This window comes from Eptatretus burgeri, chromosome 16 (assembly GCF_056783735.1).
Source record: "Eptatretus burgeri isolate ZD-2024b chromosome 16, Ebu_testis_v1, whole genome shotgun sequence".
Lineage (NCBI taxonomy): Eukaryota > Metazoa > Chordata > Myxini > Myxiniformes > Myxinidae > Eptatretus > Eptatretus burgeri.
Window position 1 is genome coordinate 23,697,508 of NC_140976.1, and position 24,313 is coordinate 23,721,820.

At 40.3% G+C, this 24,313-nt stretch overlaps 1 protein-coding gene across 6 annotated transcripts in view; it reads right to left on the reverse strand.

The window, feature by feature from the left end:
• LOC147010706 (dystrophin-like) overlaps positions 1-24,313 on the reverse strand; it is a 1,018,488-nt gene that overhangs the window by 905,849 nt on the left and 88,326 nt on the right. Inside the window, exon 1 of one of the 6 annotated variants that reach the window (XM_085859618.1) lies at positions 16,197-16,380. The exons of 4 other annotated variants lie outside the window; for them this stretch is intronic. In XM_085859618.1, coding sequence (XP_085715744.1) covers positions 16,197-16,365 — 169 coding nt within the window. In that variant the 5' untranslated portion in view covers positions 16,366-16,380. Of the gene's footprint in view, positions 1-16,084; positions 16,381-24,313 lie in introns of those variants that run through there. One more of the 6 variants, XM_085859619.1, reaches the window with a different exon arrangement.

Below are 24,313 nucleotides of genomic sequence, written 5' to 3' on the forward strand. Positions count from 1 at the left end.
GTGTAGTAATCCAAACGAGAAAGATAAAGCAATTGGATCAGCAAGGTTGATCAAATTTTCCACCAAACCCACCTTATGGGGGTTTCATTTCTCCAACACAAAACATGCTTTGAGATCTGGCACCAGTTCACAATTGAACTTGTCAGGAAAACAGCAGGACAGTAATTGTAGGAACTATTTCAATACGCAAAAGTGGTAGAATTTTTGACCAACTACCAACCCCCTCCCATCTTGTATATGTCCCTTGTATACCTCTTTCCTCTCATCACCCCCACAAACACCTTTCCTTTCTCCTCAAACTCTTCCCATATCCATGGCATCCTCTCGCTTTCTTTTACTTTGTTCAATTTTGATTTTCTTAACTGAACCTCTGACTCCAACAATCACTTACACCAACCCTTCCTCCCTCCTTCCCAAGCCAACCAACGAATCATTCATGCATAATATGCAACATATGAAGAGCTCAGCCAGTAGTATGGCAGCACAAAAACATTCCATAGATACACCACGACTCATACTATTGAAAACGTAATCGGTCCACAAGGCACTGGGAAATGACACATTGTTGGTTTACTGTCTGATTTAACATTCCATGGAAACACCGCACCCATATTCACAGCCTCCATGAAGGACGTGCCAGTGGGAATCTGCACACTTCCTTGATTTTAGAATCTGCACAAATAACGGAATAATAAGAACCATTCATCCATACCCACCCACCCCCAACCTATATCCATCAGCCCAGATGACCATCTCCACCAGCCGGTGCCGCATTCCGACCGAACATTAAGTTTACCAATAAATTGCATGATCACGTTGGGGCACGATCGCTGGAGTGGTGGCAAATTTGTGATTCACTGCTAATGAAATCCGTCCGCTCAAAATATACAGCGCAATTGCAGCAGCCCTTTGTATCCACAGCCTTTTGGAGATCACAACGCACCGACACTGTAGGAATGGTCATCGGTGGATCGGAATTAGTCAAGGCTCAACATTGAAGCGCATGGCATGACAAACCATCGTTCATAAAATAAATAAATATATAAATATAAAGGCTAAATCAAACGTGTATTGGTGGAGTCAGCTCAACCCCAAAAGGACGACGAGCAAATCAAGCTGGTGGACACATGTCACCTATGATTTGAAAAACCCGTAAGAGTTGCACTAACGCACCATACTATACTGCACCACACCAATAAACTGAAGGAAGCTTAAATCTTTGTTATTCTTTCCCCCCTGAGGTTGCCTCGGCTCTGTTGCAAGTCTCCCTGCAGAGCTGCAACCATTTTAACAGGAAACACAGCTTCCTTCTCAATCACAATAAGCAAAGCACTCTGTCACCATCACAACTGTTTGGGATATAAGTGTGGCCTCAAACACAAGCAAAAAAGATTCATGGCAGATTTAAAAGAACGGAAAAATATTAAACAAAAGGTTGGATTTGATTGAGCTTGCTTTTCCCTGTAAGTGTTCTTGAAGTGGGTGTCACTCAGCAAAATTATGCCGTGGAATTATCTGATAGTCAAGGTAACCTGCAACCCAGGTAAGTGGGTGTATCTCAATGGAAGTGTGCTCAAGTCCCATGTACGGACCCTATAACCCTAACTCTAACCCTCTCCCTAACACTAACCCTAACCCTAAGCCAAATGCCAACAGCTCTAACCGTAACCCTAACCCTGTGTTTCATTCTCAATGTGAAACGATCCAACAAACTTATCATTTCAAATGAGAACCCCTTACTTGTCAGCCTGTGCAGAGCCGAAGGAATTTATTGGCTGCTCTTGGAGCACCCTTATTCTGGACATTTCCATCTGTCTGTCTGTCTGCGAAACTTTGGTCAAGCCTAGGGGCTAAACCAGTCAACCGATTCCAATGAAATTTGGTAGGGAGGACCAATATTTCTGGGAATCGTGTGCTTTTGAATATGGGACCCCGGGCTCTAGCAACGGCATAGCAACGGCCCTTTAAAGTGGTCAAAAAATCGAAAATAAATAAATAAAAATAAATAAATCGAAAAATCGAAGCTTAGAGTTCTGTGCGCAATCTATCTAGCTCCCTTCATGCCAATTTGCAACCCTAACAAAAAATATCTGTAGGAGGAGATAGGTTTTGGGCGAGTACATGTCGAACATTTCAGAAACGGTTAATTGCGAATATCTCTCAGAGAAAGAGTCTGATTTTGATTAAACTTGGGTGAAATGTGTACAATGTGGCTGGCATGTGCACAAAAATGAATGGTTGCTATGCACACCTCCGTTGCTTAGGCCTAGGTCACATTTGCCACGGCGGCCGTGGTCTCTCCAAAATCTGCGGCCACTAGCAATTATACGGCGGCCGCAGTATTTCCACGGTCACACAATGTAGCAGTCACATATGTTTTTATTTTTCGGGTAGCCGCACGGCGTATTTATAAATTGTGGAGACCGAAAACGTGGGGGTGCCATACGGTCTTTGATTTGATGTCGCACGGTGACCTTAGGGCGTCGCTGTGGCAGCCATAGAATTTTTAAGGCAGACGCAAGGTGCCCGCAAGGCGACCGCAGGGGGACCCTAAGCCGAACGTGCACCCAGACGGACGGTAACGAGTGGGTATATATACCAGTTCTTTTTTTTACTGAAATAAAAATATAACAGTATATATAACTGAATATACTATAACTATAATATACCGTGGTGCCCCCAGAATCCGAACGCCCCAATGTTTGAACAAATTGGAATCCGAACAATTTTTTCGAGAAAATTTTGCCCAAAAAACCAAATACATTTTAAAAAACCGAACACAACGTGGCGTTCATGTTTGTTCATGTGTCTCCCCCACCTGTTCGACCCGCATCTTCACGCTTTGTTCATTCAGTTCGTCGGTGGAAGTCCTCGTGAAAGCATCTCTCGTGTGTCGATCGATACTTTAGGCCTCAGTCACCTTTGCTCTACGGCGAGGATACGGCGGCCGTACGCCCTCTGAATTGACAGAAACGTGCGGCGGCCGCAGAGTAACTGAGGTGGCCTCAGGGTGGCCCTACGCCATAAGGCTATATTTTACAGGTCGTAAGGTCGCCGTGGAATTATAACGCGGAGTTATAACTTTTTTCATTTCTACGTTCGCCGTAGAAATTCGACAAGCCGAAACTAATGAACTGGTAAAAAAAAAAAAAATAACCCATTCGTTACAGTCAGTCTGGCCGCACGTTCGGCTTAGGGTCCCCCTGCGGTCGCCTTGCGGGCACCTTGCGTCTGCCTTAAAAATTCTATGGCCGCCGCAGGAACGCCCTAAGGTCACTGTGCGAAATCAAATCAAAGACCATACGGCACACCCATGTTTTCGGTCTCCACAAATTATAAATACGCCGTGCGGCTACCCGAAAAATAACAAGGACAAATGTGTCCAAGAGCAGTGTCCAAAACCTAAAGGTTTTGTCGGCTAAAAAAAAATAAAATTTTTTTTTTAAAACAACAACAACTTCCGATATTTCGTCACGTGCCTTGATTAAGCCAATAGCGAAACTCGTCATAATGTATTTACGTATTTACGATATATCGTGTATTTACGAAATACATAATGTATTTACGAAATTACAATACGATAAATGGAATAATCTTTAAATAGTAACGTGAACTTTTCGAAACTTTAAAGTAAATGTCCAAATATATTTAAAAGTTCATGATAGACGCTCTCAAAAGGCACCGTCTATGTGAGGATGTGTACATGTGCTCAGTATTTAAGGATATCCGGATCTTGTATATACAAGAGCCGAGTCCTAGAGGTTAAGGTTTTGTCTTCACAAGAAGAAGAATAAGAACAACAACAACAACAACAACAACAACAACAACAACAACAACGCCAAGCTCTCTATGACACGAGACGCTGCTAAAAACATATGTGACTGCGACATTGTGTGACCGTGGAAATACTGCAGCCGCTTTATAATTGCAAGTGACTGTACATTTTGTGGACCCTCCGGCCGCCGAGCCAAATGTGACTTAGGCCTTACCTCGTGTTTTCACCTTCATTTGTGATGTTTGTTTTTTTAATCATCTTGTGTTTTAATTAATAACAAAAAAAAGCAATCTGATCACGTGGTGTGACGGACTGTCGGGCAAGGATTGAATTTCACAGCACAGCAAAACCAGTTGTAATTTGGAATATCCATGATTACGTCAGCCCGATGCGTTTGATGAAAGTGATTGTGGTTCTGCGGGCATCATGTTTGATGAGCTGCCCTGGGGGCAGCACTCTCGCAGAGTGTGAAAGCGATCGGAACCCAGGCCGGAGCTCGAGCCTGTGTGGACCTTTGGATTGGTGATTGTACCAGTTTACATACAATACACCGCCATCGAAGGTCATTTACTCATCTTATTTTATCTTAAACATGGGGAATTTCAGTTTAAAGTGTCTTGAAAGTGGGTTTTCTTTGAGTCCACGAACGGATTAATTCACTCCATTATTTCTAATTGGGAAAATATTTTTGGAATCCGAACTTTTTGCAATCCGAACAGCCTCCTGGAACGAATTAAATTGGGATTCTGGAGGCACCACGGTATAGGCAAACACCTATACTCCGATCTCTCGCGGTGGCGCACGGTGGACGCACGGTCGACGCAGACTGCCACGGAGGCCGTACGTCGGTGCATGGCGGGCGTAGGGGAACCGTGCGTCGACCCTGCGTTGCCCGCAGGTAGTCACACAGACCGCAAGGCCACCGTACGGCGACCGTGGAAATAGTGCGGCCGCCGTAATTTTTTGGGGGTTGGGAAAATTCATTTTTCATTGAGAAGAGCTTACGGCAGCCGCACAAATAACGCAAGCCCACCGTACGCCCTACGTACGGTCGACGTGGAACACATCTACATCATAACTTGGCTTGCCGAATTGCTACGGCGAACGTAGAAATGAAAAAAAAAGTTATAACTCCACGCTATAATTCCACGTTATAACTCCACGTTATATATAACGTTATATAACGTGGAGTTATAAAGTTATAACTCCACGCTATAATTCCTACGGCTTGTAAAATATAGCCAAATGGCGTAGGGCCTCCCTGAGGCCACCTCAGTTTCTCTGCGGCCGCCGCACATTTCTGTCAATTCAGAGGGCATACGGCCGCCATAGAGCAAATGTGACCTCGGCCTTAGCAACAGCTAAAATACTTTATCGTACATCGTACACTTATTGTGGACTGTACAAAAAAATCAATACGTCTGAAACTGGACCTCCGAGGGACCTGTTTTTTTTTGTGCCCAAGGAGAATGTCTTACAGCATCATATAAAAAAATAAAATCTTTAGGGAATAGATAAATGGAAATCCCAGGGCTGCCATTTGTTAGAGTCTTTTTGAAACATGCCTGAAATTTCACAAGGCGGGTTTTTGGGCGCAAACTAAGAGGGCTGTGATAATCATATTTATTGTGCTAAATTGATTGATAGCATGTACATGAATATCGGCTAGTCGCGTCGGCCAGCTTTCCATCTAGAGCGAGCAGCCATGTCGCCTACCGGCTTGTTATTTTATTTCTGATGCCTCAGTGGCGTCATAGAGTACGCTAGGCTTTAAATGGGATGTTATTTTGTTCTTATCCACCAGCTCTTGATCGTGTTATTTTAATACACCTCGGGATGTTTTGCAAACAAAATGGCCTTGAAGCTGGTACTTGCAGGTCTCCTTTGTAATGTTCCTCATGTCCGGCCATGACGTCTTGGCGCCATGACCGACATGTCACCAAAAGAATGATTCGGTGGTTCTCGGAAATCATTAATTCGATGAGTGAGGCCGAGTGAATAACACAGTGGCTGGCAACGTCGTACTTCCAAAAGTCTGCTCTTCAATGCCAAAGTTGATTGCACTCTTGGAGAGTTTCTCTTTCATTCATAACATCCACCAAACACTCCAAATTGTGACGCTATTATCGTTTCCAGTAACTCAACTATGAAAGAAAATCCAGACACAGAAGAAGCTATTCAATTCAACATCTCATTCCATACCTTTGGTTATCAAGTGCTCGTGGTCATGGATAAAAGGCCTGTTATTGAAAAATATATCATGGGTCAAGGTCATCAAACAATGAGGAGTCTTCAATCGGCACTGCACCAGAACAGCAGTTTTCTTTCGTCAGATTTGCCTCTGGTGGAGAAATAACCTTCCTCGTCTTATTTTGATCATAATTCGCCTCTCCAATAGGGTCAGATGCTCAGAGTTTCTTCCTGGAACTATTAAAGTCTACCTTCCAAACGCATCTACCGTCAAGTCCTTTTCTACCACATCACACCAAATGGTCTCTTGCCTACCTCTCCTCCACTTCCCTTACACGTTTTGGTTCATGAAACTTCTTACTGGGATTGGGTAGACGTATAATCCATGACGACAAATCTCAGAGGTTCATATAGATCCTTCAAGTGCAGGCTTGGTTTCCATTCCTGCTCTGTAAAATTTATACGATTTCCAAAAGTCGGTCAATCACCACGTTTGAGGCGGTCGGCATGGAGAGGAAGGCGGCAAAGAGAACAGCGCAGCATGAATCGTCCAGCAAAACCAAACGTGACAAAAGCACACAGGTCATGAAAACAAGTGAGGTAAACAAACCAAATGATTGGCTCACAAATGGAACAGCTCGTGATGTGAATGGCATTGTTTTCTCACGAACAGCACAGAATGGTCCCAAAGGAGTCGCCTCTTGTCTTGCGATAAACGAGGATGAGATGGTTAGATGGTTAGTAAGTGCTTACAATAGATGAATGGGATATCTCACGCTGTACAAAATGCACTTGTTTCTTTCAACTATTCTCCCATCAACCCCAAAAATGGGTGAAATGTCAACTGAGGCAGTAAGTGTTGTATTTAGAGCAGGAGTGAGAACAGGAAAATGACTCAAAAGTAAGGAATTGTTCTGGTAACGGGCAGGAAGAGTCAAACATTAGGAAAATAACAGTAAGAGCCAAAATCCCCCAAACGCAGGCCTGGCTCAACTTGCTCATCACATACTGCTTCAAGCAAGTCCTGCTCAGCCTCCAAGGAACCTGGCACAGTGTGGCCATAATGCACGAGGCCTGGCACAATGCCTGTTCATCATTATTTGGGCCTGGAATAGGACTCGTCTTCAAACATGAGGCCTGGAACAAGGCCTGTTATTTGCATGCACAATAACTAGCATTAGGCATGCTCCTTGTGCATAAGGATATGCCGTTGGCCGGGTGTTTATGCACAAGGCCGAGTTTTAGGTCTGCTGTTCGTGCACTGTCGGGTTTGGCACCGTGCCTGCTCTTAATGCAAAGGTCTTGATGTACTCTGGTCACACAAGGCTCATTTCAATGGCATGGCTTGACTGCATTGCAGAGCACAAGGGGTAATTATTTTTCCCAATCAAGAGCAAGCAAAGTGAATCCACAGATCTCAGTAAACCTCTCAAAGCATCGAGTCGGTAAATGCAGTGCAAAGGAGCCTTATATGTGCCCAGTTCTTAGCGTATGGCGCACATACGAGTCCTGTGTACGAATCTATTATCATGCTTCAAACATTGCACACTGCCATCCAAGAGGAAACATCCAAACAGAAGTCATGTCCGAAGACGCGCGTACAATGCGCGACTCGTCTCGACACCAACAATTTCCAGAGATTAGACATGCCCTAAAGCGTGAGTACACATGTGCACACGCACAATGTGGCTGCCACACCTTGAGAGGACTTTGCATACACAAAAAGTACGAGATGGGCATGGTACAAAAACAATAGCTACAATCAACTTAAAAGAAACCACACCCATGAAGGGGGCATGGGCCTTCACCAAGCAGTCATAAGGTTTTCAATTAAATAGCTTAAACTGGAAGGGCCAACTTTAACTCATGTCTTACTATGCTGTACCTGTTTCACAATGATCAAGGTAAGACAACCTACAGATCACATCACTCAGACTCAGTACCAATGGAAATGGGACCGACCTGTAAAACCAACTTCCTCGGTCTATTCAATCTCATCCTTCACTCCAAGGTTCATGACAACTGTTCACCACCATCTCAGGTCTTCCCCCATCCACAACCATGATCTTTTCTCCCCATATTAACCCTCCCCAAGCACTACTCTTTCTGGGTTTCCCGTTTTCTCTTCCAATTCTCTAATTGGGAGTTTGCAGCTGTATCCATCTTGTTTACCCCCCTGTGTTATCCCCTTACTCCTATTCTTCCACACATCCCTTCTCCCTCCAAGTCTCCCCCTACTTTGTCACTCAATCCCACTGTTGGTGTGTTCTCCCCCCCCAACCCCCACCACTCCTCTCTCCCTCTTCTTTTATTTTTGTTCTGTTATGTCCTGGTCCATTCTGTGTTCTAGCTCCTCCATGAGCCTCGACTTTGTACACAAAACAACGAGGTTTTTAATGTCCTGTTCGCTCATTCATCGAGAAAGTGCTTAACGAGTTACACAAACTCAGCCACAAGCAAAGGTTTTCTTCCACACTGGTCCTGAACGAGAATGCCCTGAGCCCTGAACTAAGAGATGACCAAGTGTTCAATCAGTCTGCTTTGTTGAAGGGTGATTTGGTCAACTTGTACCAAAATAAATGTGTGACCTATTTCTGACCGGTATAAAAAGGAAGAAAACAAGTTCAGTAAAAACACAAGAAGATGAAAGCATACAGTGTGTGATCCCATGCCAAATCAATCAGAATAACCAAGGGGGAAAAAAAACTCATCAATACCTCTCATACAATGACACAAAACAGATAAACAGTGGCAGCACCATCTACATTCAGGCCATCGTTTTGAGGGTGAACGAGGTTATTGATGCACTGTAGAGAGAACAGGATAGATAGACATTCGTGATTGGAATGCTGGAGAATGTTCTCCCCGGTTCTGTCTTCTATTACCTCTGGCTGGCCATCTGGCAAGATCAAAGACATATTTTAGTGTTTCCACATTAAGCAAACGTCTTCATTGGATGCGGATTTGTTAAAATAAAAAAAAAATACAACTTTTAATGGACACTGCTCAGCCAATTAAATGAATGTCTAAAAACCTTTTTCCTGTCCATGTATCGACATGAAAGAATCATACCTTGGACACTATCCGAGAGAAACGCAACTTATGGACACTTGTTGTCTCCAGCTGGAGATGAAGCGTGTTCTTCCTTTTCCGGGTGAAGAGAGACAGCGCTGTTGTGCAAGTTCGACACAAATGATCTAAATGTATGAAAAATAAGTGGCAATGGAACAAAAGCCACGGTGTGGGAACTAAATGTCACCATCACGAACAATTACAGGTGTCATATTAATCAAAAGTTTTTAAAAAGTTACAATATTCTGTTGTTACTCTCGAGCACCTTGTGATTACAGCAATCAAGAACAATTATTTGTAGAAACTGACAGAGTAAAACAGACATGACAACGAACTAACATATTTACCAAAGATGAAGAGAAAACTTTTTTTTTTAGTATGCTATCCTTTAAATCATCGTAAACGTTTCAAGTGTTCCTTTATTCAAAAGTGTGCAGATGAAATACGCAGCTGGACGATCATGACATCTTCCGTGAACAAACTTTAGAACGTCCACCTCATTTCACTTATCATCGTATTCAAACAAACGGGATCAATGATTGTTGCTCCACAATTCATCTCTTTCACTCAAACTACAATTTTCCGACATAATGGTGACCCAAAACTATACTTTATGTAAAACACCGTGAGACATTGTCCATTGTGCTAATCCGATTCAAGCGGTAGTAGATTTATGCGAATGTTTTTATTGAAAGCGCAGACTTAATGGAACATTCTTAGATTACTGTAACGGCTCTCTGGGAAAAGTCCAAATGGAGAAAGACAGTCAATCCTGTGCTCGACCCCACAGAGAAGTTAAATCTAATGGTAGTGCCAACACAGAAGCATACTTAAATGAGAAAGTAGAATTTGACATGAATTCATCAATAGATATATATATATGCCTTCACTCATATTATAAATGCCAAACCACTGTTATGTTTGATCTCAATTAAAGGTCACAAGGAAAATCAAGGAGAGAGAGCGAGAGCGAGAGCGAGAGAGAAGAGAGGAGGCGAGAGAGAGAGAGAAAAAGAGAGAGAGAGAGAGAGAGAGAGAGAGAGAGCGAGAGCGAGAGCGAGAGAGAAGAGAGGAGGCGAGAGAGAGAGAGAAAAAGAGAAAGAACATCAGATGCTTCTAACTTGAGCAATGGTCTGAAAAATTATTTTCAAAGGGCACGTGACCTTTAACCTTTGACCGGTTCAATCTAAAATTGAATCAGTTCATCTTGGTATTGCAGCCCATAGTTTTGGCAAGTTTGGTCAAAATCCCTTCAGCGGTTCACAAGTTATCACGGGAATGAAAATATCCTAATTTCAGCTAAAGGTCACATGACCTTTGACCCTTTGAAACCAAAATCGAATCGGTTCATATTTGCATCATAGTACACCTTTTTACCAAGTTTGGTTTCAAAAAACTGCAATGAAATCCACTAATTTCAGCTCAAGTTCATGTGACCTTTGACCCTAAAATTGTATCACTTCATCTTTGTATCAAAGGTTTTGTCCAAATCCCTACGGTGGTTCACAAGTTATCACGGTAACAACCATTGATGATACATGGACGGATGGACAGACAACCCAAAAACATAATGACTCACTGGTGTAGGTTTGAGAAAAGAGGCCGAGGGATGTTCAAGATGCACATTTCAGATGCAGCTAGAATAGCACCCGGTATAGCACATACAGGCAGTGGACATAAAAATGGAAACATCTGGGTAAATGAGAGACACCAAGTTTATTGAAAACAACTGCTTCCACGCCGGTGTGGCCCATGTGTTAGTGAATCAAATAACATCCCAGCATGCTTAGGGTGATGTATAAAAATGCTGTACAGGCCTGGTCACCTATAACTATGGCTGGCAAGACTTTAAGAAGAGGACCCTCTACCCCCCCCCTCCCCCATCCCCAATTCCCCCATCCACAGAGCACGTGTGGTCACCCAGTGGCTTGATGAGCATGCCAATGATGTTATCCATATGTCATGGCCTACTCAGTCACCAGATCTGAAACTAATCGAGTGTTTACGAGATATTCTGGAACGACGCCTGATACAGCGTTTTCCACCTCCATCAAACAGGTGTGAGTTGATTGACTTTTGCGTGGAAGAATGGTAACGCATCCCTCATGCAGAATTCCACACACCGGTTGGTGGACTCTATGCCACGACGCATACAGACCTTACTGGCACGCACGTGGTAGCCCAATGCCTTATTAAGTAACTTTACATTGGAGTTTCCATTATTTTTGTGGACTACCTGTCCCTCCGCCAGGCTGAACAGTTTACGTTTTGTATCCCACTGAAAGGCCAGAGCTATATCCGGACCTTAACCAAAATCTAATTGCCTTTTTCTTGTCACCTATCCAACTAATCCACCAAGTTTTGCCAGAGCCCTCCATAAATATTTGAAATATCATGCTATTCATCGTTTTTGGCACCATCTTTCAATGGTGAAGAATCACTTAAAAATTTTAATCAAACCAATCAATCCTTGTGACACACCCAACCTGTCCACCAAGTTTCGTCTGAATCCATGCATAACTTTTTGAGATATCCTGCTCACAGACAGACAAGCAGGAAAACAGACAAACAAACAAACATGCAGGGGTGAAAACATAACCTCCGTCCACTTTTGGTGTTAGGAGGTAATAACAGGAATAATGTCTCCTCGGAAGGAATGTGTGCTCCTCAATACGGGGTCCCTCCTGCCACTGAACCAGATGTGAGTAGTCCGGTTTAGATCGGCCAGATGTCGAAAGTACGAACATATACGTTAGAAATATAATCCATTTATGCGGTGACAAGATTTACAAAAATATTTACTCATCGACTCCATCCCTCTCTTTCGCGATAGCTCTGCTTCTTCATCCCAATTCAAATCTACCACTCCCTTTAGGCTATGCTATCGGTACATTAACAAACTCGCTGACCTCCATTTTCCAGCTCTTGCATGAATGTTGACCTCTATTTTTTTTTTTAATCTAAAAATAAGTTTCATGTTATCACCGGTATATTCTACATTTAAATAGTGGTTCAAGGTTCTATTGGCTATAGATACACAATAATACACAAGGAAATTTGTTGCAGGAAGAGGCCATTTGGTCCATCATGCCTGCGCTGCACCAACCCCGGTCTCATAACCCATCCACATACAAGCAACCAACAAATCCCCATTACCCCTCCATCTCCAATGCATCCAGGTACCTATCCAATTCCCATTTTTCCTTATTCACCCCCTCCACTACCTTTCTGGGGAGACCATTCTGTGTATTAACCACCCTTCGACTGAAAGACCCTTGCCTTAAAACTGTCCTAACCCCATTTTTTTCACCCTCAAGCTGTTGCCCCTGGTCCTAACGCTGTCCACTCTGGTGAAAAACCCCACTGCATATATCTTGTCCACACCCTTCATTTTCCTAAACATCTCTATCAAATCCCCTCGCAGTCACCTCCTTTCCATTGATGTATAATGTCCTGTCTCCTTCAAATGTCCCTCATACAGTGGCTTAGTCGAGCTAGGCCCGGAATCAATAAAGTCGTTTGATGCTGTACCCTCTCTGTGGCAGCTGTATCGTTCCTTCCAGCACCTTAAATTCCTTTATATTAAACTGCATACTGCTAATCTTTTGACTAATCTATTAAAGTATCCTCGATTTTCCTGAATATGATCACTCTCTCACCCCTCACCCCTCTCTTCTGCTATCTACTTTACCTCCAGGCCTTGTGTTGTCTGCAAATTTAGAAAGCTGCCTCTTAACCCCACTATCCAAATCGTTGATGTAAATTACGAAAGATAATGATCCCAGTTCTGATCCCTGAGGTACCCAACTGCTTACTTCTTCTCAGCCAGATATCCTCCCACTCACAGCCACCCTCTGCTTCCTACCACTAATCCAGTTTCCAATACAGTTGGATACTCTACCAACCACTCCACAAGATAAGTAGAATATTGTAAAAGAAAATGTTTCAGGTAATTAAAACAGGCAAGTAAACTAAATAATCAAAGATTTTTTTTTTTAATTGATATTCCAAAGAACATGAGGTTATCTACCAAAGATACTCAGATAGAGGCAACTACCAGGGCAAACTCAAGGCCTTTCCAGAAACTCCCAAACCATACAGGAGGTTTTCCTGTGGCATCAAGAGTGACGGAGACGGGTTCTTCCCGAACCATGACAAGTGGACTCGTCCCACGGTTGCAAGAATGATGCACGGATTCTTGCAAGACCATGCATTCTTGCCAGCCACGAGGGTGAGAGGTGGGTTCAGCAGTATGGTCGTGGAATACAGAATTAGATTATTTAGGGCATACTGATAACCACGGGTGAAAGAAACAGAGATGGCCACGAAAGAACTTAGAGGCTCACACCTTTTGTCCATTACCCTGAGAATTATCATGGTTTATTTTTGTCTTATTGGCTTCGTTAGTCATTCAAAAAAAACCAAAATGGTCAATGTGAAACTTGTGGAAAACAAAATACCTCCAACAAAAAGCCAACAAATTGAATAATGCTGAAAAATAAACAAGGACCTGATACTCCACATCCCCCACCTCTTTGGTGCCATAAGGAATAGATCCATCCATCCATTGGGAGGAGAAGGAAACTGGGACCATACCCTATGTAGAGTGTTAGTGCTGCCTAATATAAGCAGTTTCCTTGGCTATTGGGCACAATCCTGGACAGGTCACCACTCCAACAGAGGATACCTGCAAGCTGGCACTCATTTAGCCAAACTCAGAAGGATGACAGGCAGAGTCAACCCCACCTGGTATTAATTAAACAGCCAAGAGGGATTTGAACTCAGGATCCTCGGATCCCAAGCCAACCACCCTAACCATTAAGCCAACACCAGGCATATACCGAATATATATATATATATATATATATATATATATATATATATATATATATATATATATATATATATATATATATATATATATATATATATATCTGCAAATAATCTTGGTGTTGGCTTAACAGTTAAGGTGGCCGGCTTAAGATCTTAGGGTCTTGAGTTCAAGCCCCTGTTAGTGTTGAATTAACACCAGGTGGGTTGACTCAGCCTGTCATTATGCTGAGGTCAGCTAAATGAGTACCAGTGTGCTGGTAACAGGGGGTATTGCTTCAGCGGCACAGCCGTGCCTCCAGAAAATGATGCAGCCAAGCAGCCACAGGCTGCATATGAACAAGTAAATAAATAAATAAATCTGCAAATGTTCAATGGTTTTTGAAATATCGCGTACACAAGCCAAGTTACTGAGATGGTTGCCATGGCAACAGAATTCAGCCAATCACAGCCGTGATCTAATCAGGTTGAGATAATGTCATGAGGAATACATATCTGCAATAAGAAAGGTAAATGTTCAGCGTTTTTTGAAATTATTGCGTCCACAAAAATACATTGGACGGATGATCGGTTGGTCAGTCAGTCGGTCAGACAGAGCTCATTTTATTGACCCCAATCTTCGACCTTGTTGGAGGGGTTGGGGTCAAAAAAACAACAAGCCTTTACCGGCAGAGACAAAAGTTTAAGCGAAGGAAGAAATTTTAAAAAATGATTGAGAAAAAGAAAAAAGAAAAGGTCGAGACAGAAGATAAACCATCAAGGAGCATGAAAGTGTTCAGCTTCAGTGGAGGTTGGAACGAGGGAGTTTTACAGACACATTTAACAGTCCCATGACCTTGCCAACTTTAGAGCTAAACTGACATTTGTTTACCTTTCTGGAATGCTTTCTGAACCGTCAGAGGTTCAGAGAAATTAAAAATTGGTCACAAATTCAGTGGGACCTCAAGAGAATTCAGATATCGAAGAACAAAATCCCAAGAACCAGGTTTTTGTTGTCTCGCGCCGCACTTAAAATATGCTCCGAGAACCAGCGCAGAGCGAGACATGTGCTCGAAACCCATTCGTTCTTGCAAATACGTGCAGAACATCAACGAGATGTGGGTAGCTCTCAAATCCATTATTCATCCACGGAGGGAGAATGCCCATTGTGGGTTGGAACAGATTCACGTCCCCCACACAGAAGGATGGGAGGACCGTTCCGTATCCCGCAGGGAATAGCATCGCGAAGCCGTGTCGCCACAAACAGTGATTTAACCAAGGCCAGGAATTATACAATCCCAAATATAACGCATACAGTTTTCCAGTCCATGTATAGTAAAAGTCTTTCCTGGAATGCAGAGACTATTTCAAAGAAGTAAAATAAACATTTTCTTCCCTTTGAGAGCCTGTAAGAAAGAATGATTGGTGACAATGCCAGTAATCCAAATAACAGATACATGTTAAAAAAACATGAACATAAATAAATTCTCAAAGATCAATCAAATGAAAGATTTCGATGTTTTTTTTTCCTGCTTGTGCTGCTTGCTGACATGGGTTTGGGTTATTGAAGTGGAACAAAATGTTACAGATTCCTCCAACGCTCGGCAAAGGGACCTTTTGAGTTTGGTCGTCCTCAATTCACTCCAAAGAAGGGCCTTCGTCACCTCCGCACAAACAACATAGTTTAAACCAAGCTTTGAATCCGAAAAGTTTTCAAATGAGGTTTGTGGATCTGTGGCGTCAAAATTCGCAGAACTAACCGTTCACAATGTACAAACATGTCTGAGCAAATGTTAAGAATCATTAATATTATAACCCTTATTATCGCTTGGTGAACTCTGAACAGGCTGCTGTGGCTAGATTCCGAAGTACAGGAGTCAGAGTGTGGGGGGAAGGGGGGAGAGTGTTCGGGGAGTTCCTTGCCCAACATCCCCAGGACACGCACACGTGCACAAGCACTTGAAACGAAATCACGGCTTTTCTCATGACATACACGAGCAGTGCAGAAACGAATTCCTCGCTTCTTGTTGGTAAAGTTGTGCGGTGACTTGAACTTAGCCGGAAACAAATGTGAAATAAAAACAAAGCACAAACAGTCACGCTCTCAATGGAAGCACACGGCCAAAACAATAAATACCGCATGCAACTGAATCCCTTCGCTCTACTTGCGCCCCTGCAGCGACCGAGACAATGCTTGGAATGCGGGAAGTAGAGACAAAGTTTTAGAGCCAAACTTACCGCTACCTTCTTGATTGTCACACAACATTTTTGGGGATTGTGTCTCCAGAGAGTGAGAGGGCCTTAAGGGAGTTGGATAGATGTACGGTATCCTTAAAATCGAGGTGCTCACACTTTCGGCAGATTCCAACTAGTGATTTCCTCCAGAAAAGTTTCCACAAATAACAGCCGGCTCGGCCCAGTTCTCGGCCCTGCCTCCGAGGACCAGCGCCGCCCTCTGCGCCACTCTGAGAGCTCACAGCTTGCTCTCCATGCCAATACAAACTACAAGGTCGAAACATCCCTCCATCTCTCAAAGCCCAGGACTCCCCTTCTCCTCATTGCTCCAAAGCATGTACACTTGACAGGAGAAGCAACAGGCAAGAGGGAAGATCAAAGGTCCATATCGGTTTTTGTTCTCTCTGTGAAACACAAGCACAAAGCCATGACCAGTGCCTTGCTTTCTGGAACCTTCGTGAGTGCTCAGCTTGGATTGGCCAGCTAGCTCCTAATGGTCAGAAGCTCTTCTGAGCGGTTCTGCATCTGCCTCCCGGATCAACTCCCTCATGCTGTTTGCAACACTTCCTTCCCTTTTCTTTGCTTCTCATACCCTCGAGCTGCCACTGTAATGGCAGCAAAAGGCACAGCAGGAAAAGAAGCGAATGCACAAACTATTGAAAAGGGCAAGCAACGGAAGGATTGAGTAAGAATAAAGAATTCAGATTTTCCATTTTGCCCCCACCCATCTTGGATATGTGACAGCCAAGCTCATCTTGTGGGTCGGCAAAACAGCACACCCACCATACCATCACTCCCATCACCTCATCTTAAACGTCCCACCTCCTTCCCGCTAAAAACTGTGCAAGTAGTTGTCTCAAGTCTATAAACCCATTGCTCCACATATTTGACAGAAATCATCATTTTGCCTGGACATCTGTTGAGGAAGCATCTTTATTCTGAGGGTGCATGGGAAGCAAGCTGTTTGGGGAAGGAGGAGTGCGGGGGTGGGCAGGGAGAGAACCCCGAGGAAAGGAAAGAAAGAGAGAATGTGCAGGACCATGTCCAGGAGGTTGGGAGGGGTGTATGTAACTTATAAGTAATATGTATGTTTGAAACATGACAATTAAACATGAAAAATCAGGCCATAATAAGTTCACCATTTAACATATTACATTAGACCACCACCCAAAAGGGGCTGTGAACAATGGTCACATGGATCTTCACAAGAACACATAAATAAAGTAGGATGTCTTTCTTAATGGCGATTAAATGAAGAAAATAAAATCATGGATATGAAAATGTGAATTGTGGAGGAAAATAAAATCCCTCACTTGAAGGCAAAGGACATCACAAGTGGAAGGGGGTGGAAAACACAAAAACCTTCAGTGGCAAAGGACAACAAAAGGTGAAGGGAGAAACAGAAAGCTACTGGAGAACAAGTAAAGAGAAAAAAAATGTAAGGGTGGGGGAGGGGAGGGGGAGGAGGAGGGAGGAGAGGGGGAGGAGGAGGGAGGGGAGGGAGGAGGGAGGAGGAGGGAGGAGGAGGAAGGAGGAGGGAGGAGGAGGGAGGGAGGAGGGAGGAGGGAGGGAGGGAGGGAGGGAGGGAGGGAGAGGAAGGCAATAAAGATAAACATTTTATTGGAAGGTTGAATTCAGATGAATATATACATATATATATATATATATATATATATATATATATATATATATATATATATATATATATATATATATATATATATATATATATATATATATATATATATATATATATATATATATATATATATATATATATATATATATATATATATATATATATATATATATAATCTACATAGATCTACATATATGCAATAGATATAAAATCTAGGTAGATCTACATATATACAATAGATCCATAATCTACATAGATCTACATATATACAATAGATATATAATCTACATAGAACTGCATAAATATATATATATATATATATATATATATATATATATATATTTTTTTTTTTGCAATAAATATATAATCTACATAGATCTACATATATGCAATAGATATAAAATCTACGTAGATCTACATATATACAATAGATATCTAATCTACATAGATCTACATATATACAATGGATATATAATCTACATAGATCTGTATACATATATATATATATATATATATATATATATATATATATATATATATATATAAATATATATATATTTTTTTCAATAAATAAATAATCTACATATATATATATATATATATATATATATATATATATATATATATATATATATATATATATATATATATTTACTTACAATAGATATATAATCTACATAGATCTACATATATGCAATAGATATAAAATCTACGTAGATCTACATATATACAATAGATATCTAATCTACATAGATCTACATATATACAATAGATATCTAATCTACATAGATCTACATATATACAATAGATATATAATCTACATAGATCTGTATACATATATATATATATATATATATATATATATTTTTTTTTTTTTCAATAAATATATAATCTACATATATCTACATATATGCAATAGATATAAAATCTACGTAGATCTACATATATGCAATAGATATCTAATCTACATAGATCTACATATATACAATAGATATATAATCTACATAGATCTGTATACATATATATATATATTTTTTTTTTCAATAAATATATAATCTACATAGATCAATATATATATATATATATATATATATATATATATATATATATATATATATATATATATATATATATATATATATATATATATATATATTTACTTGCAATAGATATATAATCTACATAGATCTACATATATGCAAGAGATATAAAATCTACATAGATCTACATATATACAATAGATATCTAATCTACATAGATCTACATATATACAATAGATATCTAATCTACATAGATCTACATATATACAATAGATATATAATCTACATAGATCTGTATACATATATATATATATATATATATATATATATATATATATATATATATATATATTTCAATAAATGTATAATCTACATAGATCTACATATATACAATAGATATAAAATCTATGTAGATCTACATATATACAATAAATATATAATCTACATACATCTACATATATACAATAGATATATAATCCACATATATCTACATATATATATATATATATATATATATATATATATATATATATATATATATATATATATATATATATATATATATATATATATATATATATATATATATATACATAGATCCACATATATACAATAGATATATAATCTACAAAGGCCAACATTTATACAACAGATATATAATAATCTACATAGATCTACATATATACAATATATATATATATATATATATATATATATATATATATATATATATATATATATATATATATATATATATATATATATATATATATATATATATATATATATATATATATATATATATATATATATATATATATATATATATATATATATATATATATATATATATATATATATATATATATATATATATATATATATATATATATATATATATATATATATATATATATATATATATATATATATATATATATATATATATATATAGATATATGTATGTATATATATATATATATATATATATATATATATATATATATATATATATATATATATATATATATATATATATATATATATATATATATATATATACACCTGCATACACACAAAGACAATATATGAAAAGCAAGTCCTTCCGTGAAGCCGTGAATCCATCCGTGAAGCTTTGGTCAAACCACATGACTATATGTCTCTTAATTACATACTGTTTGAACGTCAGTTGCACCTTGACTACGTCTATTAATTACGTACTATTTGGAATGTACCTTTTAAACCTTTCGACCCTTTTGATTGCTGAGACCTCTTAGACATCCTTTTGACCCCTTAGACACCTCCATACCTTTACAGACCTCCAAAGACCACTGAAAACCCCTAACACCCTTCACGCCTCATGACACCCTTTAGAACCCGAAGACCCTGTAGACCCTATGGACCCCGTTAAAACCATTAGACTCCGAAGACCCCACAGACCGATATGACCCTCGAGAACCTTAAGACCAAATAGACCTCATTAGAACCCTTAACTCCTCATACCCCATTATACCCTTTAGAACAGTAAGACCCCCTAAAACCCTTAAAACCCCTAAGATCGTTTGGAACCCTAAGACTTCATAGACCCCATTAGAACCTTTACATCCCAAAGATGCTATTGACCCCATTAGACAATTTAGAACCATAAGACCCCATTAGTGCCTTGAGAACCATAAGACCCCATTAGTGCCTTGAGAACCATAAGACGCTTAAGACCCCTTGAGACCCTGCAGACCATATAGATCTTTTAGAACCCTAAGGCTCCTAAGACGCTTCAGACCCCTTTTTCCTTTAAGACCCATTCAACATTTTAGACCCCTTCACCCTCTGGATAATTTGTACCCCCTTTTGTATGGATTGTCGAGGCTCATGGAAGAGGTAGTAATGTACACTGAACGGATCAGGACACAACAGGAACCAGAAGGGCACTCGGTAGAGCATATACCTCCGCCCTGTAATGCCTGATCCCCGAGAACATATCTGGCCAACACATTTTTGAGATATTGTGCTATATAAAGTATTTGCCCCATCTCTCAATGATGAAGAATCACTAAAAATTCTAGTAGTCGGATCCGGATCCGGATCTTCACCAAAATCTAATCATTTCATCTTTGTCACACACTCAACATGTCCACAAAATCTCACCTGGATCTGTCCACAAGGTTTTGAGATATCATGTACATAAACAAACAGACAAACAAATAGACAGAAAGAGGTGAAAACATAACCTGCTTCACCTTCGGTGGCAGAGGTAAAAGGGGACAGTTGAGAGAGGGAGGAAACACCAACAGCAGAGTTTAAGGCCAACATAGAGGCAGAATTGGACAAACAATGGGCGTGGGTAGGAATGAAAGGCAGGAGAGGATGCATGGGGACATGGGGTGGACAAGATGGATACAGAAGGAAACTCTCAGGAGGGAAAACTGGAAATTTCTAAGGAGGCGGGATTTTGGTGGGGTGGGGGTGGGTGTTAATGAGGGTAGAAAGGATCATGGTTTTGGATTGGGGATGATATGAGATGGTAGTGAACAGCTGTCTTGACCTGGAAGGAAGAATTACATCGAAGAGAATGTGGAAGTTGGTTTTCACAGGTGGGAGGAAAGAGGAACGAATGAGTGGAGGTGAGCAGTGATCCTGGATTTAGGTAGCTTAACCAGAAGGGGGTTGATGGTGGATCGTGTGTGCCCTGCAGAAACCTGGGGGGGGGGGGATGAAGCATGGAAAGGGCAGAAGGTGTAATACCAGAAAGTTGATGGTAGAAGACAAAGAGATTTCCGACCTGTCTGCGATGGCATTGTGATAGACCCCTAGACTCAGCCTCATCACAGGAGATTCCAATAATCTTGAAGGTGTTGGTTTCCACGGCATCAAGTTGAGCAAGCTGTGAGGCAGGGCAGCCATCCCAGAGGGGAGAGCAGTACTCCATAAAACTATGGATGAAGGCCTTGAAGGTCGATTCGAGTCCAGGTGTGCTTCGGAAGGACGTTGTACGACGAAGGATGCCCAGAAAGCAGATGGCTTTGGAGGCCAACTTTGAAATGTGGTTTGCCCAAGGAATATAATGACTGATCTCGTGAGACCCAGGAGTTTGAATGACTGAACTTCTTCAAGGGATCGTTAAGAAAGTAGATGGGAGGGGGTGGGGGGTGCTTGACGGTCCTTTCAGAGAGGGATAGTGAGAGTATGAGGTTTGTCAGGATTGAAAGACATATTTCCAAGTGTTCGACCAGCTTGTGATTTTGTGGAGGTCTGAACAGAGGGAAGAGGCTGCAACCTGCCTATCTCAAAGATGAGGGATGTCATGGCAGAGGGCAGAGTCATCAGCAAATAGATAAAGAGGATTTTCCAGAAATTCAGAGAGATCATTTGGGAATATCAGGAATAGGACTGGGCCCAGAACCACTGCTTTGGAGCACTCCCGCCTTGACAGCAAGAAGTGATGAAAGGATTCCGTTGAGTGCCAGACTTTGGCCACAAGAGTGGAGGAAGTCAGTAATCCATGTGTGGAGTTGGTCTTGGATGGCATAGGCAGAGACTTTAGAGAGCAAGGTAGGATGCCAGACTGTATCAAAAACATGGGATATGTCCAGAGAGACAGCCCTGATCTCATGTCTGACATTGAGTGCTCCATCCATTGTTGAGAATGCAGAAGCAGCATGTCCAAGGGTCGTAATGCAGTCCTTTTTATGTAATGCAGTTATGTTAAACCCCTTTTTAGACCCCTTAACTTCAGACCCCTTTTTAGACCCCTACAATCCCCAGAGCCCCTTTTTAGACCCTCATAACCATGAAACCCCACAGACCCTTCAGACTGTTACACCCCTTAAGTTATTTTGCTCCCTTTAGACCCCCTTTTGACTGCTTGGACCCTTGAGCACTTAGAGCTTTCGAGCTTTAGACCACTTTGAGCTTTTAGACACGATAGACCACTGTAGACCATATCTACGATTCGAAAAGTATCCGTTAGACCCCTGAGACCCTGTCAAACACACCACCAAACATGTAGAGTCTTCTTGCAAAACACAGACTAGTAATACTTTTTCAGCAAGCAATGCGCAAACTCTACCCTCCCAGACAGTGCTAGTATGTGTGTGTGTGTGTGTGTGTGTGTGTGTGTGTGTGTGTGTGTGTGTGTGTGTGTGTGTGTGTGTGTGTGTGTGTGTGTGTGTTTGTGAGTGTGTGTGTGTGTGTGTGTATGTGTGTGTGTGTGTGTGTGTATGTCAGGTATTTTTGACCATGTATGTGTGAACAGACGAGCATCACCCCAATGGTTGCTTGCAGTGTTAGTGTGGGAAAGTTCTGAGGGTATTTGAAGACTCACTAGCTCAGTAGGCTGTCACCACATCAAGTAATGAGGTCCTTGGGTTCAAGTCTCAGGTTGAGTTAGAATTTTTTCACACTAACCCATGCAGGAATTCGTGTTTTATATATATATATATATATATATATATATATATATATATATATATATATATATATATATATATGTATATATATATATATATATGTATATATATATATGTATATATATATGTATATATATATATGTATATATATATATATATGTATATATATATGTATATATATATATGTGTATATATATATGTATATATATATATATGTATATATATATATATATATATATATATATATATATATATATATATATATATATATATATATATATATATATATATATATATATATATATATATATATATATATATATATATATATATATATATATATATATATATATATATATATATATATATATATATATATATATATATATATATATATATATATATATATATATATATATATATATATATATATATATATATGTATATATATATATATATATATATATATATATATATATATATATATATATATATATATATATATATATATATATATATATACTTTACATACATGAATATTAAAAAGTCAGTTCTTTGTTGGACCATCTATGTGTGAACAAACTGGCATCACCCCAATGGTTGGACAGCTGGTCGAACTCCACTTACAATTGTAACCTGAATAATAAATCATGCAGCTATTTTGTGAAGCCGCCTGGGCATCAGGCCCATCAGCCCATGGCCCAGTGCAATTGGAATTATCTGAGCTGGATAACCACAATGCATTATACATGCACATAAGCAGTCGGCATATTTTTTGCTCCACGTATGTTGTTCTTCTTCTTTCGGCTGCTCCCGTCAGGGGTCGCCACAGCGGATCATCCGTTATGATCCACATACTGATTTGGCACAGGTTTTACGCCGGATGCCCTTCCTGACGCAACCCTGGTCGCCTCTTACGACACAGGGATAAGGATTGGGTTTCGCCATGATTCTGGGCTGCCCAACAGCCTCTCGTAGCGCGACCCAGCGCAGAGCTCCCGTCCTCAAGCGATCCTCCAACCCAATGCTCCGAGTATCCGGATTACAGGCGCACGCCACGACGCCCGGTTTTTTGCTCCATGTATGTACCCCGGGGTTATTTTTATAATTTTCGGGAGTGATCGCATCATCAGTCTGTGGCCTGCAC